The 12673-nt window shown below is 45.6% G+C and overlaps 1 protein-coding gene across 1 annotated transcript in view; it reads right to left on the minus strand.

Moving 5' to 3' along the window:
• Positions 1-12673, minus strand: part of SHISA9 (shisa family member 9) — a 399748-nt gene that overhangs the window by 16248 nt on the left and 370827 nt on the right. The window contains exon 4 of the mRNA XM_006867203.1: positions 3228-3275. Coding sequence (XP_006867265.1) covers positions 3228-3275 — 48 coding nt within the window. The remainder of the gene's footprint in view (positions 1-3227; positions 3276-12673) is intronic.

Genomic DNA, 12673 nt, shown 5'->3' on the forward strand with positions numbered 1-12673 from the left:
TCTCTCTCTCTCTCTCTCTCTCTCTCTCTCTCTCTCTCTCTCTCCCTCTGAGTCTAGAGTGTTTCTCTATCTCTGTCTTTGTCTCGCTCTCACCTCACCTCCAGGACCCTGGTCAAACTCTCCTCTTCAGAACCTGCAGCCCACAGGGAGATACATGGAGACCTATCAAAGGGTCTTAATGTCCCAGTAAGATGTCTCGTCGAGAGCGGCTCTCAAAGTGTGGCAACCAAGCCAGCACTTATCAATATCACCAGGGAACCTGTTACAACTATGAAGTCTCAGTCTCCACGCAGACTCACTGGAATCAGAAGATCTCACCTGTGCTTTATTTACCAAGTCATCCAGGTGATGGGTGTGGATGCACCTCGAGCAGATAGAAGTAGGAACCAATGGTCTACAGCTGTTCTCCCCTCCCCACTCCTTACATCTATTCATCCCCTCACTCACTATTCATCCATTCTCCTCTCCACCCACCTGGATAACTAAGAGGCATTGATGGATGTCCCCAACTCCAGGCCAAACTCACTGCCACTAAGTCCATCCCGACTCACAGTGACCCTCTAGGACACTGGAGAACTGCCCCATAGGGTTTCCAAAGCTGTCATTATGCCGAAGCAGACTGCCATATCTTTCTTCTGTGGAGTGACTTATGGACTTGAACCACCAACCTTATAGTCATCACCTGCACTATTAACTGCTACGCCACCAGTACTCCTTAACTCCAATCTACACTTGGAAACCAGAGCCGTTTTTGAGACTGGAAAAATGGCCAGGTTAGAACTCACTCTAGAAGTCTGCACTGTCTTTTCAATTCCCTCATTTCAAGATGAGGAAGAAGCTCTACTCCCAACTCTTTGGACCATCTACATCCTCCCACCGCCAAATTCAACAAAGCGTAAGAGAAGCAAGGGTCGGCTGTGCTCGGAGGAACAGAACTCCTAACACACCCAGTGGGCCAGAGCTCCGAGCCCAGACTTAGACTGATGTCAGTTCACATCGAAGCTCTGCCATGACTTTGGACTAGCGGAATCGACTTCCTCATCTCTCACTAGGAGGGGCCGCCAGCAGGATTATCAGAGAATCAAATGATATATAACAAATGTAAAGGGCCCAGCACTAAGTCTGGTGTGTACTATTGTTGTTGTTATCTACTGACATCAAGTTGGCCCCTGAGCCCTGGTCCCGACTCACAGTGACCTGATATATAACAGAATGAGACAATGCTCAGTCCTGCGCCATCCTGAAAACTGTTGCTACGTTTGGGCCCATTGTCAGCTCATCTCATTAGGGCCTTCTGCCTTGACACTGACTCTGCACTGCACCATGCATGATGTCCTTCTCCTAGGATTTGTGGTGCTGTGGGTTAATGCGCCAGACTGCAGAGCAGTTTGAACTGCAAGGTCAGCAGTTCAAGCTCACCAGCTGCTCCTTGGAAACCTATACAGGGTCAATATGGGTTGGAATCGACTTGACGGCACTTAACAACATTACATGTCTGTAATACTTAGGATCTGGGGTCACACTGAGTAGGCCAGGATTTTCAGAGGTTTGTTGTTGTTATTGTTAAGTGCCATCAAGTTGGTTCGAACTCAAAACAACCCTGTGTAGGATTTCTGAGGAGCGTTGGCGTGTTCTCCAACACCATAATTCACATGCATCAATGATCCCAGTAAAATAAAATCTTTGACAACATCAGTGTTTTTCTGCATTGATTATGACGTGACTTACTTGTCCAGTTGTGAGGATTTTTGTTTTCTTTACATTGAGGTGTGATCTATACTGAAGGCTGTGCTCTTGGATCGTTATTGGCAAGTGCTTCAAGTCCTTCTTCCTTTCAGCAAGCAAGGCTGTATCAGTTATAAACCACCCTAGGTCGATAATGAGTCTTCCTCCAATCGTGACTCATGTTCTTCATCATACATTCCAGCTTCTTGGGATGTTTGCTCAACATACAGATTGAATAAGTACGGGGAGAGAATACAGACCTGGCATAAAAGTTTCCTGATTTTAACATATTGGTGGTGGTGGTGTGTGCCATCGAGTCCTTTCTGACTCATGACAACCCTGTATGGGGTTTCTAAGGGGCAGCTGGTAGGTTTGAATTACTAGCCTTGTGGCCAGCAGCCCTGTGCTTATCCAACAACACCACACCAGGACCCCACTCCTGTATATTGTTGTCATTGTTGTTAAGTGCCTTACAGTCAGTTTTGACTCACAGCAACCCTATATAGGGTTATGAGGCTTTAAATCTTCACGGGAGCAGAAAGCCTTATCTTTCTCCCACAGAGAGGCTACTGAGCTAGAACCATAGGCCTCATGGTTCGTAATCCAGTGCCTACAGCATGGAGCCACCCTTATAATATTGTTGGTAAGTGCTGTTGAATCTGTTCTAACTCATCGCGACCCTGTCCAGGATTTCTGAGGAGTAGTTAGTAACTTTGAATGGCCAATCTTGTGGTTCAAACCAACCTTTGAGTCCAGCGCTTATCCTACAGCACCACACCAGGACCACTGTTGCTGTTAAGTGCCATTGAGTTGATTCTGACCCATCGTGACCCCGTATAGGGTTTCTGAAGAGCAGCTGGTGAGCTTGAACCACCAACCTTGCAGTTCAAACAACTTTGCAGTCTGACGCATTAATTCACAGCACCTTACCAGGACTCTTAGGAGGTCAATAAATTGTATCTACTGTCTGGACCCAGTTCGGCCATTTAGTAAACCACAGAATCCAGTTACCCAAGTCCATAGTCTTATAAAAATGTGGGAAAGAACCTCCGGTTCCCTCAAAGGCTAAACATTCACAAGACACTGTGTCAGTAACTGACCTGTCTTTTACTCAGTTTCTGACGCTGCCTACTTCTCCTCACATTCATTTATCTCCTGTTTTGCCATTTTACCTTTGTGGCTTTTTTGAAGAAAAAACAACCATTTCCTTGATTTCTTACCTGGGGCGGTTCCTCAAGTGGCATTTTCACTCAGGCAGCGGATGTCAGGAGGTGAGAGGCAGCACGTTCTTCAACAACCGGCCCGAGCACAGACAAACCACACACCTGCTCTGCATGCACACACACCACACAACACCTACACGCTTGACCTTGGACGAACGTGCACGTGCTACCAAACAGGGACACACGTTGCACTGGGTCACACGCGGACACCAGGATGTCCTGTGTCTTGCTCAAATCCGACAACATCTGGACAGTACTACAGAGAGCCAGATACGGTACCTTTGGGTGACTTAAGTGTTGCCACGGCCCACTCACCATCACCACTTCCTAAAAAGATAACAATCAAGAAATGCTCATCTATTGGCTGGTTTCTGGTGCTCAGGTGCCTGCCTGCCCCCAATCCCGCCCTGGTCGCTCAACTGCTGCCCGAGCTGCAGCCTCCATGGGGGACAGACCTCCAAGGGACCAGGTGTGCCACTCGCTCTTCCTGTAAGGTCTTGAAGCAGTGTTATCTCCCAGATCAAAAGAGAACCTCTGAAAAAGGCCTCAAAGTTTCTAGGTACATGACCTGAAGGGGGAATTCTTAGGCAGGACTCATCAATCTGACTCTAAGGAGCCCTGACATTTGGGTTAGAAGCCCTTCTACTTCTGCAAAGATTTAAAGCCTCAAAAACCCTCTACAGTAAAGGTAGAAGTTTTGTAACAAAACAGGGTAGTAGTTAATCTTATAGCCCAGAAACACAGAACCCTAGGACCATCAAGGGATAAGAGCACAAGCAGAATGTGGGACCTTATCCAGAGAAGCAGTGACACCAGAGATGGAGGCAGAGAGGGGGACATGGCGAGAGGGAGCAACTGAGGACTCTAGATTCATAGGAGGAGAGGGATTGAGAGTTGGCAGCCAGGAGGCAGACTTTCAGAATGTACTCTTTAGTGGTTTAAATTATTATATATGCCTGAGTGTTTAAAAAAAAAGGAGCTAAAATGAATAAAGAGAAATACTGTTAACTGATGGTACATGAAGGGAAATTATTATCATTGTAATGAGACAAAGTATGTAATTTGTTGAATGTAAAACTGAGGATCTGCCCTGTAAACTTTCACTCAATTCACAATGAAAACTTTAAAAACACACACACACACAAAACCCTATACAGGGACCCACTCGAAGGCACTTAACAACAACAAGGAGCTCTGGTAGTACAGTGGTTAAGAGTCCAGCTGGTAACTTAAACCCACCAGTCACCCTGAAGAAGAAAGATAAGGCTGTCTGCTTCCAGGAAAAAAAAACAAAACCAACAAACCACAGCCTTGGAAACCCTATGGGGCAGTTCTACTATGTCCAATCAGGTTCTCTAAGAATCAGCATCAACTCCATAGCAGCAGGAATGGGTGAAATCTGACTCTAAATTTTCAGCCTTCTAAGAAGGAACTGAGAACTAAGGAGCTCTGGCAACCTAGTGGGTTACACATTGGGCTGCTTACTGAAAGGCCAGCAGTTCAAATCTACCAGCTGCCCCCCAAGAGAAAGATGAGGCTTTCTGTCCCCATAAAGATTTTCAGCCTCAGAAACTTTATATAGGGTCGTTATGAGTCAGAAGTGACTCGATGGCACATAATCACCACCACCACCAAGGAACTGTGTGGGTTCTCTGAAGTTGCTCTAACTAATGACAACAGTCTGCTGACAACAGTCTGCTAGAAGGAGAAAAATGTTGATCCTGGTTTATTGTAAAACATGGGTGCACATTAGCCTGTTTCATGAGAATGGTTGCGGCAGCGATTAGTGATGGAAACTTTAAATGCCAGTAGCAAGTCCCATGGATTAGGGATGGCCTCACTCTATGCCTAGATGCATAGTATGTGTTCAAAAATTTTTGTTGAAAACAATAAGTGAATTCCATTTTCTCCACTGAGTTAACCTTTTTCAATCAGTTTCCAGTCCAGCCAATTCCTACTCATGGTGATCCCATGTGTGTCAGAGAAGAACTATGACCCTAGGATTCCAATGACTGGTTTTTTGCCCTCTGTTTTCTTTGGGGGGATTACATTGCCAGGCCTTTCTTCTGAGGTACTTCTGGGTAAACTCAAATCCCCAACCTTTCAGTCAGCAGCCAGGCACACTAACTTTCTGCACCACATCTGTTGCCATCGAGTCTATTTCGATTCATAGCAACCCCACATGACAGATTAGGACTGCATCACAGGGTTTCCTAGAGCTGTGATCTTTACGGGAAGCTCACTGCCACATCTTTCTCTCACCAGGTGGCTGGTGGGTTTGAACGGCTGACATTCTGGTTAGCAGTTGAGCACTTAACTGTTATGTCACCAGGGTTTGCCTGTAGTAATTCCCCTAAACACTAACGGGATCAAACTTGTTATCTGAGAATCCCATAATGAGTAATGAATTGCTTTAAGGAACAGATGTGTGCCTGGTGTTTTAGCAATAAATCTTTTCTCCAAATTGAATTTCCTGTTAGATTCACTGAATGAGCCTTGAGGGCTCTCCCGTTATTAGCAGAATGTTATGGGAGCTCCTTTCATAAAGTACAGGAAGATGGGAGTGACCACTGAGCACAACCCAAGTCCTCTTTCAAAAAAGGCCTTTTCTCCAAGACTGAGTTTTACTGAAAGAGAGGCAGCCCTGCCTTGGTCTCTGCTCATTGGCTAGGAGCCTGACCAATCAGCGTGTGCTACTAGCCACCCTTTCCTTTCTTAGGAATCTACCTGGAAAGGCTCCTTCTTCCACATTTCTGCATAATTTCCACACATCAGGCTGCCAGCTGAGTGGAGGCCCCTGGAACAGGCTGTGATGGGAATGCACAGATCCGGCCCCAGTTCAGCATTTCTGGTTGGCCTCCCAGGCATGCCAAAGGACACACAAATTGCCACAATTCTCTCTGCTGGGCTGAACTGCATACCCTCATCACTCACAGAGGGGAATTGGAAGGGTCAGAGGAAAAGGGAGGAAGCTAAAATTATGTGTGATCACCTCCCCTCTCCCTGCTCTGAGATGCCTCCCCAAGAGGCAAGGTCTTTATCATCTGGAACTAGTGAAGCAGCCCCAGACAGACTCCCTGACCCTAAGGAAGCCCACCCAGGTCAAATCCACCATCATGACTCTTGCAGGCAGAGTTTCCTAAATCTAGGCCAAGGAGGGCACTTAGAGAGGGCACACTGTGTTCCGAGTGGCACTGTGGTATTGTTGGTAGCTGCTCTGGACTCTGTCCCTGACCTGTGGAGAATGCCATGTGTAACAGAGTAGAAGAGCTGCACCATGTTCTTTTGCCTTTAATCTTTAAGGAAGCAGATTGTCAGATCTCACTGCCACAGAACTGCAGGGTGGGTTCAAACCACCAGCCTTTGGGTGAGCAGCCTTAGCGGCCAGGAGTTACTTTATGGGACACAGCACCATTTCATTGGGTTCTGAGTCCGGCGATCTTGGGTATGGCACTTGGCCCTTGCTGTTAATGAAAAGTGTGACTTTGGGAAAAGGAGTTAAGGTCCGGGAGCCTCAGTTTCCCCATGGTGGGACGAAGGCCTTCCTGGGATTGTGTGTTGCTGGGAAGCACTTGGATGTTACGCCTTATTTCTGTTCTAACTTCTCTTTAAACTAGTATTCATTCATCCATAAGGGAAGTTCTAATGTATCTTGTAGGGTTTTCATGTCTGATCCATCTAGCAAGAGTGAAGGGGAATCCATGGCATACTGAAGGGCATGGTAGCTGTGGCTTTTCACAAGTACAATCGGGCACTGTGGGATAAAGCACTGGACCACAATGTCGATTTAAACCATAGGGTTGGTGGTTCAAACTCACCAGCCGCTCCTCAGAAACCCTATACAACGTAACTATGAGTTGGAACGAACTCGACGGCACTTAACAGCAAGCACATTGGAGTGAGATGGCTCTGTACAATATGCAGTGAATCACATGGTTGGCAGTTTGAGCTCACCAGTCACTCCTCAGGGAAAAGATGAGGCTTCCTGCTCCTACAAAGATGTGCAACTTCAGAAACCCTCTACAGGATCGCTGTGAGTCAGAAGTGACTGGATGGCACTCAACAACAACACGAACACTGGAAAATGTAACTTGATTGTGGCAACTCAGCCATGCTGCTTTGTCCAGTGGCACTGGGAAAAACTGTTTTCTAATTCAACGGTAGACTTTTAAACAAGTGGCATTTTGCAAAACAAGTTGCCATTTTTAGTGATGATGATACTTTCTGTCTTTTCCTTTGACTGGGGAAGGAGGCAGGATGGCAGTGAACCATCCAAAAGATACACTATCCAGAGCCTCAGGACTTCTGACAGGTTAAACTTTCAGATGCTAGAAGAAAAACTGGGCACAGACCCAAAAGAAAAGGTCATTTCTGTTTGTCAAGTCCCTCTCCCAGGAGATAAAAGGGTAGTGGCCTTTCTCTGGTCCTGCTGAGGGCACTGACAGCGAGGGAATACCAAGATGGGGGTCTCAGGAATGACACCACCCATCACACGTGGCTCAGACAAGGAAGCTCATGCTTACATACATTTTCAGGTTAGGGTGACTGTATCCATAAGAAAACAAAAACAGCTTTTGACTTCCACTGTGGTTAAAGATATTTCTAAAATGGCTAGAGCCATCAGAAGACTCAGCTGAGGAAAACTGAATCTTTCCTGGATCGATGTTCATACATCTAGGTATCGGCCTTCATTGTTCAGACAAGGTTGTTGTTGTCACCTGCCATTGAGTCTAACTCATGGTGACATGTTCAGAGCACAACTGCTCCATAGGATTTTCAAGGCTGTGACTTTTGGAGGGTAAATCTCCAGGTCTTTTTTCCAGGGCACCCCTAGATAGGTTTGAACTGCCAACCTTTTGGCTAGTGGTGGAGCCTTTAATGGTATGTGTCACCCTTATGGAAAAATGGAAGGGTTTAGGACAATTCTTTGCTGTCCTTAAGACACCTGAAAGGAATCGCTGGCAGTGTGTTTGTTTGCGTGTTCATTTTGTCAGTTTGCCAACATGAACTTTCATTTCAGCTGTCTTTCCCATCAAACTGGAATGAAGAATGTGGTTCTAACTCGCCCTTCCTTAACACATGTTAAGCAAAGTGCCAGTTCGTCCTGGAGATCAGAGGAAAACTCTGACCAGTAAATCGCTCTAGTCTGAAACGAACTATCTGTGCCAAGATACCTAGGTGCCAGGAGGATGGTGGCTCTGTAATTTAAGCACTGAACTGCAAATCACAAGGTCAGCAGTTAGAGCCCAACAGTCAAGCTGCAAGAGAAAGAGGAGGCTTTCTGCTCCCACAAAGATATACAGCCTTGGAAACTATATAGAGGGTCCCTATGCGTGAGAACCAGCTTAACAACCAGCTTAACAACAACAAAACTTCTTAAGTGCCAGACTGCTTTGCTAAGCACTTAACATGTACTATACCACTAAATCTTCCAAACAAGCTATGAGCTGTGTGTACTACTATTATTATTCCCACTTTACAGATGGGAAAACTGAGAATTGGGGTGGTTAAGTCATAGTTGCAATTAATAAATGTCTGAACTCAGTCTCTAACATGGCCCCTTATGGATTCAAGAGGCCACGCTTGTAGATCATCTCACACCCCTTACTTGAGACAGTGTCTTGTGCATAGTGTAATTCACCATGGTGTAATTCACCATTCAAGAGGCCATCTTGCTAATCATCTCACACCCTTTACTTGTATGGTGTCTTGTGTCTAGTGTAATTCACTAGTGTAATTTGACCAGTATGCACTGGGAGTGTTTACAAGTGTCCCATGCATTCAGGTGCTGAGGATACACTAATGACGGGGATAGGCCTGGTCCATATCTCGATGAGACATTCAATTAAGGGACACTAGACTGTACATTTGGAGAATGAATGAATGACGGAATGAATGAATGAACTGTAATTCAATTGCACCATTCCTTCTTGTGGGAGGCGATATTGTGGTTTTGCCCCTGAGAGCCAAAAGTGTGCTCCTTTTATATCTATGAAATGGCTGTTCTGTGTCTACACACAATATACGAACAGATGTTACATGACCACATTCCCAAATTACAGCAAGAAAGTTCTCCTTGAACACAAACGAGCGTGATTTCCACAAACTAAAATACAATAGAAGACACTACAAGAGAAGGCAGGTTTGTAGAGAAAGGGTCACTGGTTACAATGCTTCCCCAACTGCAAAGAGTTGAGTTTCCTCCCTCATTTTGTCTGGCAGGGCAAGAATTGCACAGTGCAAGAATGGGGCCCACAGGTATTCTGAACTATGACTATTGAGTGAAATTGCTTAATTTTCTAATTTTAAAATGAGACTAGAGACCATAGAGCTTGACTTCCTCCTTTTTTTTTTCTCTTGAAGCAGCTGAGGTCCAGAGAACATCAGTGACTGGCTCAAAGTCACACAAGTAACTAAAAACAGAGTCAGGCTAAAACACAGCTTCTGATATCCACATGATATTACAATTAAAGCCGCAAAGAGGAATTTATTGTGGAGTTGTAGGATAAACACTGGACCACACATTCAGTTTGAAACACAAGGTCAGCGGTTCAATCCAACAAGCTGCTCCTCAGAAACTTTATATAGCAGGGATGGGGAACCTTTATTCTGCCAAAATGTATAGCATCGTTTGTGGGCTATACAAAACTAACAACTTGAAAATTATGGTCAAACATTGAATGAACTCACCCATAATATGATGGCTAAAACTGTGGCTGCCTAGGCAGGGCCAGAACAAATGATTTTGCAGACATTATACGGCCTGGAGCTCTGATAGAATAGTGGTTACGAACTGGGCTGCTAACCTCAAGGTTGGCAGTTCGAAACTACCAGCTGTTCCGTGGGAGAAAGATCAGGCTTTCTGCTCCCATAAAGATTTGCAGCTTAGGAAACCCTGTACAGGGTCACTATGAGTCGGAACCGACTCCAAGGTACTTAACAATAGCATACAGCCTATGGGCCAGAGCTTCCTTACCCGTTATACAGGGTCTCCATGAATCAGAACTGACTTAATAGCACTTAACAACAACAACAGGAATTTAAGGGGCACTGGTCAAGTGTTCGGTTGCTAACCCAAAGGTGAGTGGTTCAGTTATCAGGACTGACTGTGAGGGTTGGAAATGTAAAGGTAGACGTTTTGTAGCAAGGAGGGGAATAATTAACTTTTCAGTCTAGGAGCCGAGGTCCCTGGGACCATCAAGGGAGAAGAGCGAAGAGCGGGACCCTACCCAGGAAAGCAGTGACACCTGAGATGGAGGCAGAGACAATGACATAGAGAGATGGAGCAGCTGGGGATGTTAGACCCAGAGAGGGAGAGGGGCTGTGTGCTGACAACCGGGGGCAGGCTCTCAGGGTACACCCTTTGGTTGGTTGATGATGCATGGAGGGGATTGTAATCATGGCAATGAAACGATATACGATAGGATGAATGTAAAACTAATATTCTCCCATGTAAAAACAATCACATAATTCACAATAAAATGTTAAAAACAAAAACAAAAACAGGTGAGTGGTTCAAATCCTCAAGCTGCAGGATGGAGGGGTGGCAGACTGCTTCCGTAAAAGCGACCGACAGCCTTGGGAACTCTACGGGTCAGCTGCACTCCATCCTACAGGATCTGCTATAAGTGGGAATCGACTTGACAGCAGTGAGTTTGGGTTTGGGGGTGCACTTAAGAGGAATTTGGAGTCCTGGCGTGTTGCTGTACAATAAACACTGGACTAAGTCAAGGTCACTGAAGGATAAGCACTGCTAACCTCAAGGTCGCAGTTCAAAACCCACTTGCTGCTCCTCAGAAACCCTAAGCAGGGTCACTATGGGTCAGAACTGACTTGACATAAAAACAAGAGGAATTCATTTCCCAGAGACGTTTTTGAACTTGGGAGTTGACCCTAACAGCTGTCCAACCCTCCCTCGAGTGGATTGCATTTTTAGAAAATGAGTCTGGTTATCAGAGGTTGTGGAGCTTTTAACAGCAAACCATTTTTAAACAACTTTTCCCCTGGGTGGTAATGATTTCATTAATGAAATGTATTTCATCATTCACACCAGGATCACATTATGTCTTAATAAAGAACCTAGTCAGAACATTTATTATGGGATTTGCATTTCATTTGTGCAGGCAGACACTGGACTCCTGGGTACACCATTGGGTCAGGCAGTCCCCCACTGCCCTCCTCTCCTTGCTGACCACTCACTGGAGACAGGCTGTGGGCATCTGTGAATCAGCTAAAGCACAGAACACTCTGACAACAGTGAGAAGGATGGAGGGGAAGAGGAGTACTCTGGTCATATCCAACTCTGAGGAAGGCTTCCCAGGGCATCCTACAGAGTTTTCCAGAAAAGTCAGACGTGTGCTCCCTTGGGTTTGTGTCTGTAGGTGCCGACTCATACAAACTTCATGAGACAGAAAAGATCTTCCGCACTGGGCTTCCTTCACTGTTGTTTCTACAGTGACAGGTATTTTGCTCATGCAAACCTGCTAACTGGGTTCAAACCATCAATTTTTCGGTTGTTGTTGTGAAGTGCCATCAAGCTGGTTCCAGCTCATAGCAACCCTGTATAGCATTTCTGAGGAGTGGCTGGTGGGTTTGAACAGCCACTTTGTGCTTTAAATCTACTTGTGGTCCAGTATTCTTCCTGCCACACCAGTTAGCAGCCCTTGATGTTTAACCATCGCACCACCAGGCTCCTTGTTATTGCTGTTAAGAGAGGCTGGTGGATCTTAACTGCTAACCTTGCTGTAAGCAGTCCAATACTTATCCTACAGCGCCATACCAGGGCTCACTAGGTTCCTTACAACCAAGCTATTCTTTGATTCTGGTCAAGAGGCAAGCTCAGTCATTCATTCAACAAACGTTTCAGAAGTTCCTGATTTGTGGAAGAAGGGGTTACTACCAAGGTGGCATTTCTATACTGCACATTGAATTGCAGATGTTCGCTGGGTAAGGGAGTGCCGCAGAAATCCTGGAGAAAATCAAGGAGCTCTGCTGGAATATCCATCTGTTGTTTCTCTAATGAGCGACCCGGGCGTTCAGAGGAGACACTGAAGGAATGTGTTGCATCTTGTAGTATGATCAATTCATAAAGAGAAAGGCATCTTTTTACACCAAAAGAAGCAGAAAATATAACAGCAGATAGTATCTTTCACCTAAATTTGAGGTTCACAAATGAGAGGCAGTCTACCAGTCTCTGAAGGCTTCTGCATACTGGTCATCAGCTGCCTCAACTCTTGATCTCCAAAGCACCAGCCTTCATCCATTCCTGGATTTATTTTTGTCTGTCTGCACACACTTAGGATACATGATGCATATGCTCTTCAGATACGCAATCTGGGATGGAGAGAGTCTGTGTCAAGGGGGTGGATGCAGGTTAAGCTGGGCACAAGGAATTCATCTGAAAACATGGGGGATTGGGATGCAAAGTCTTAGGAGGTGCTAGATTTAGAAAATCATGTGTCCCTTTGCACATGGCTTAGTAGAAGAGAGTTGGCTCAAGCCTCTGTAAATAGCTCCATCAGGAAATCCTAGGATATTCAGGGAACATGAATTCCTAAAGATCAGACTTTGAAACACTCAAACCCCCGACCATCAAGTTGATTCCAACTCAGTGATCCTACAGGACTGAGTACACCTGCCCTATAGGGCTTCCAAGGCTGGAAATCTTTATGGAAACAGACTACGTCATCTTTCACTCACTGAGCAGCTGGTGGGTTTAAGCTGCC

This window comes from Chrysochloris asiatica, unplaced genomic scaffold, assembly GCF_000296735.1.
Source record: "Chrysochloris asiatica unplaced genomic scaffold, ChrAsi1.0 scaffold00102, whole genome shotgun sequence".
Lineage (NCBI taxonomy): Eukaryota > Metazoa > Chordata > Mammalia > Afrosoricida > Chrysochloridae > Chrysochloris > Chrysochloris asiatica.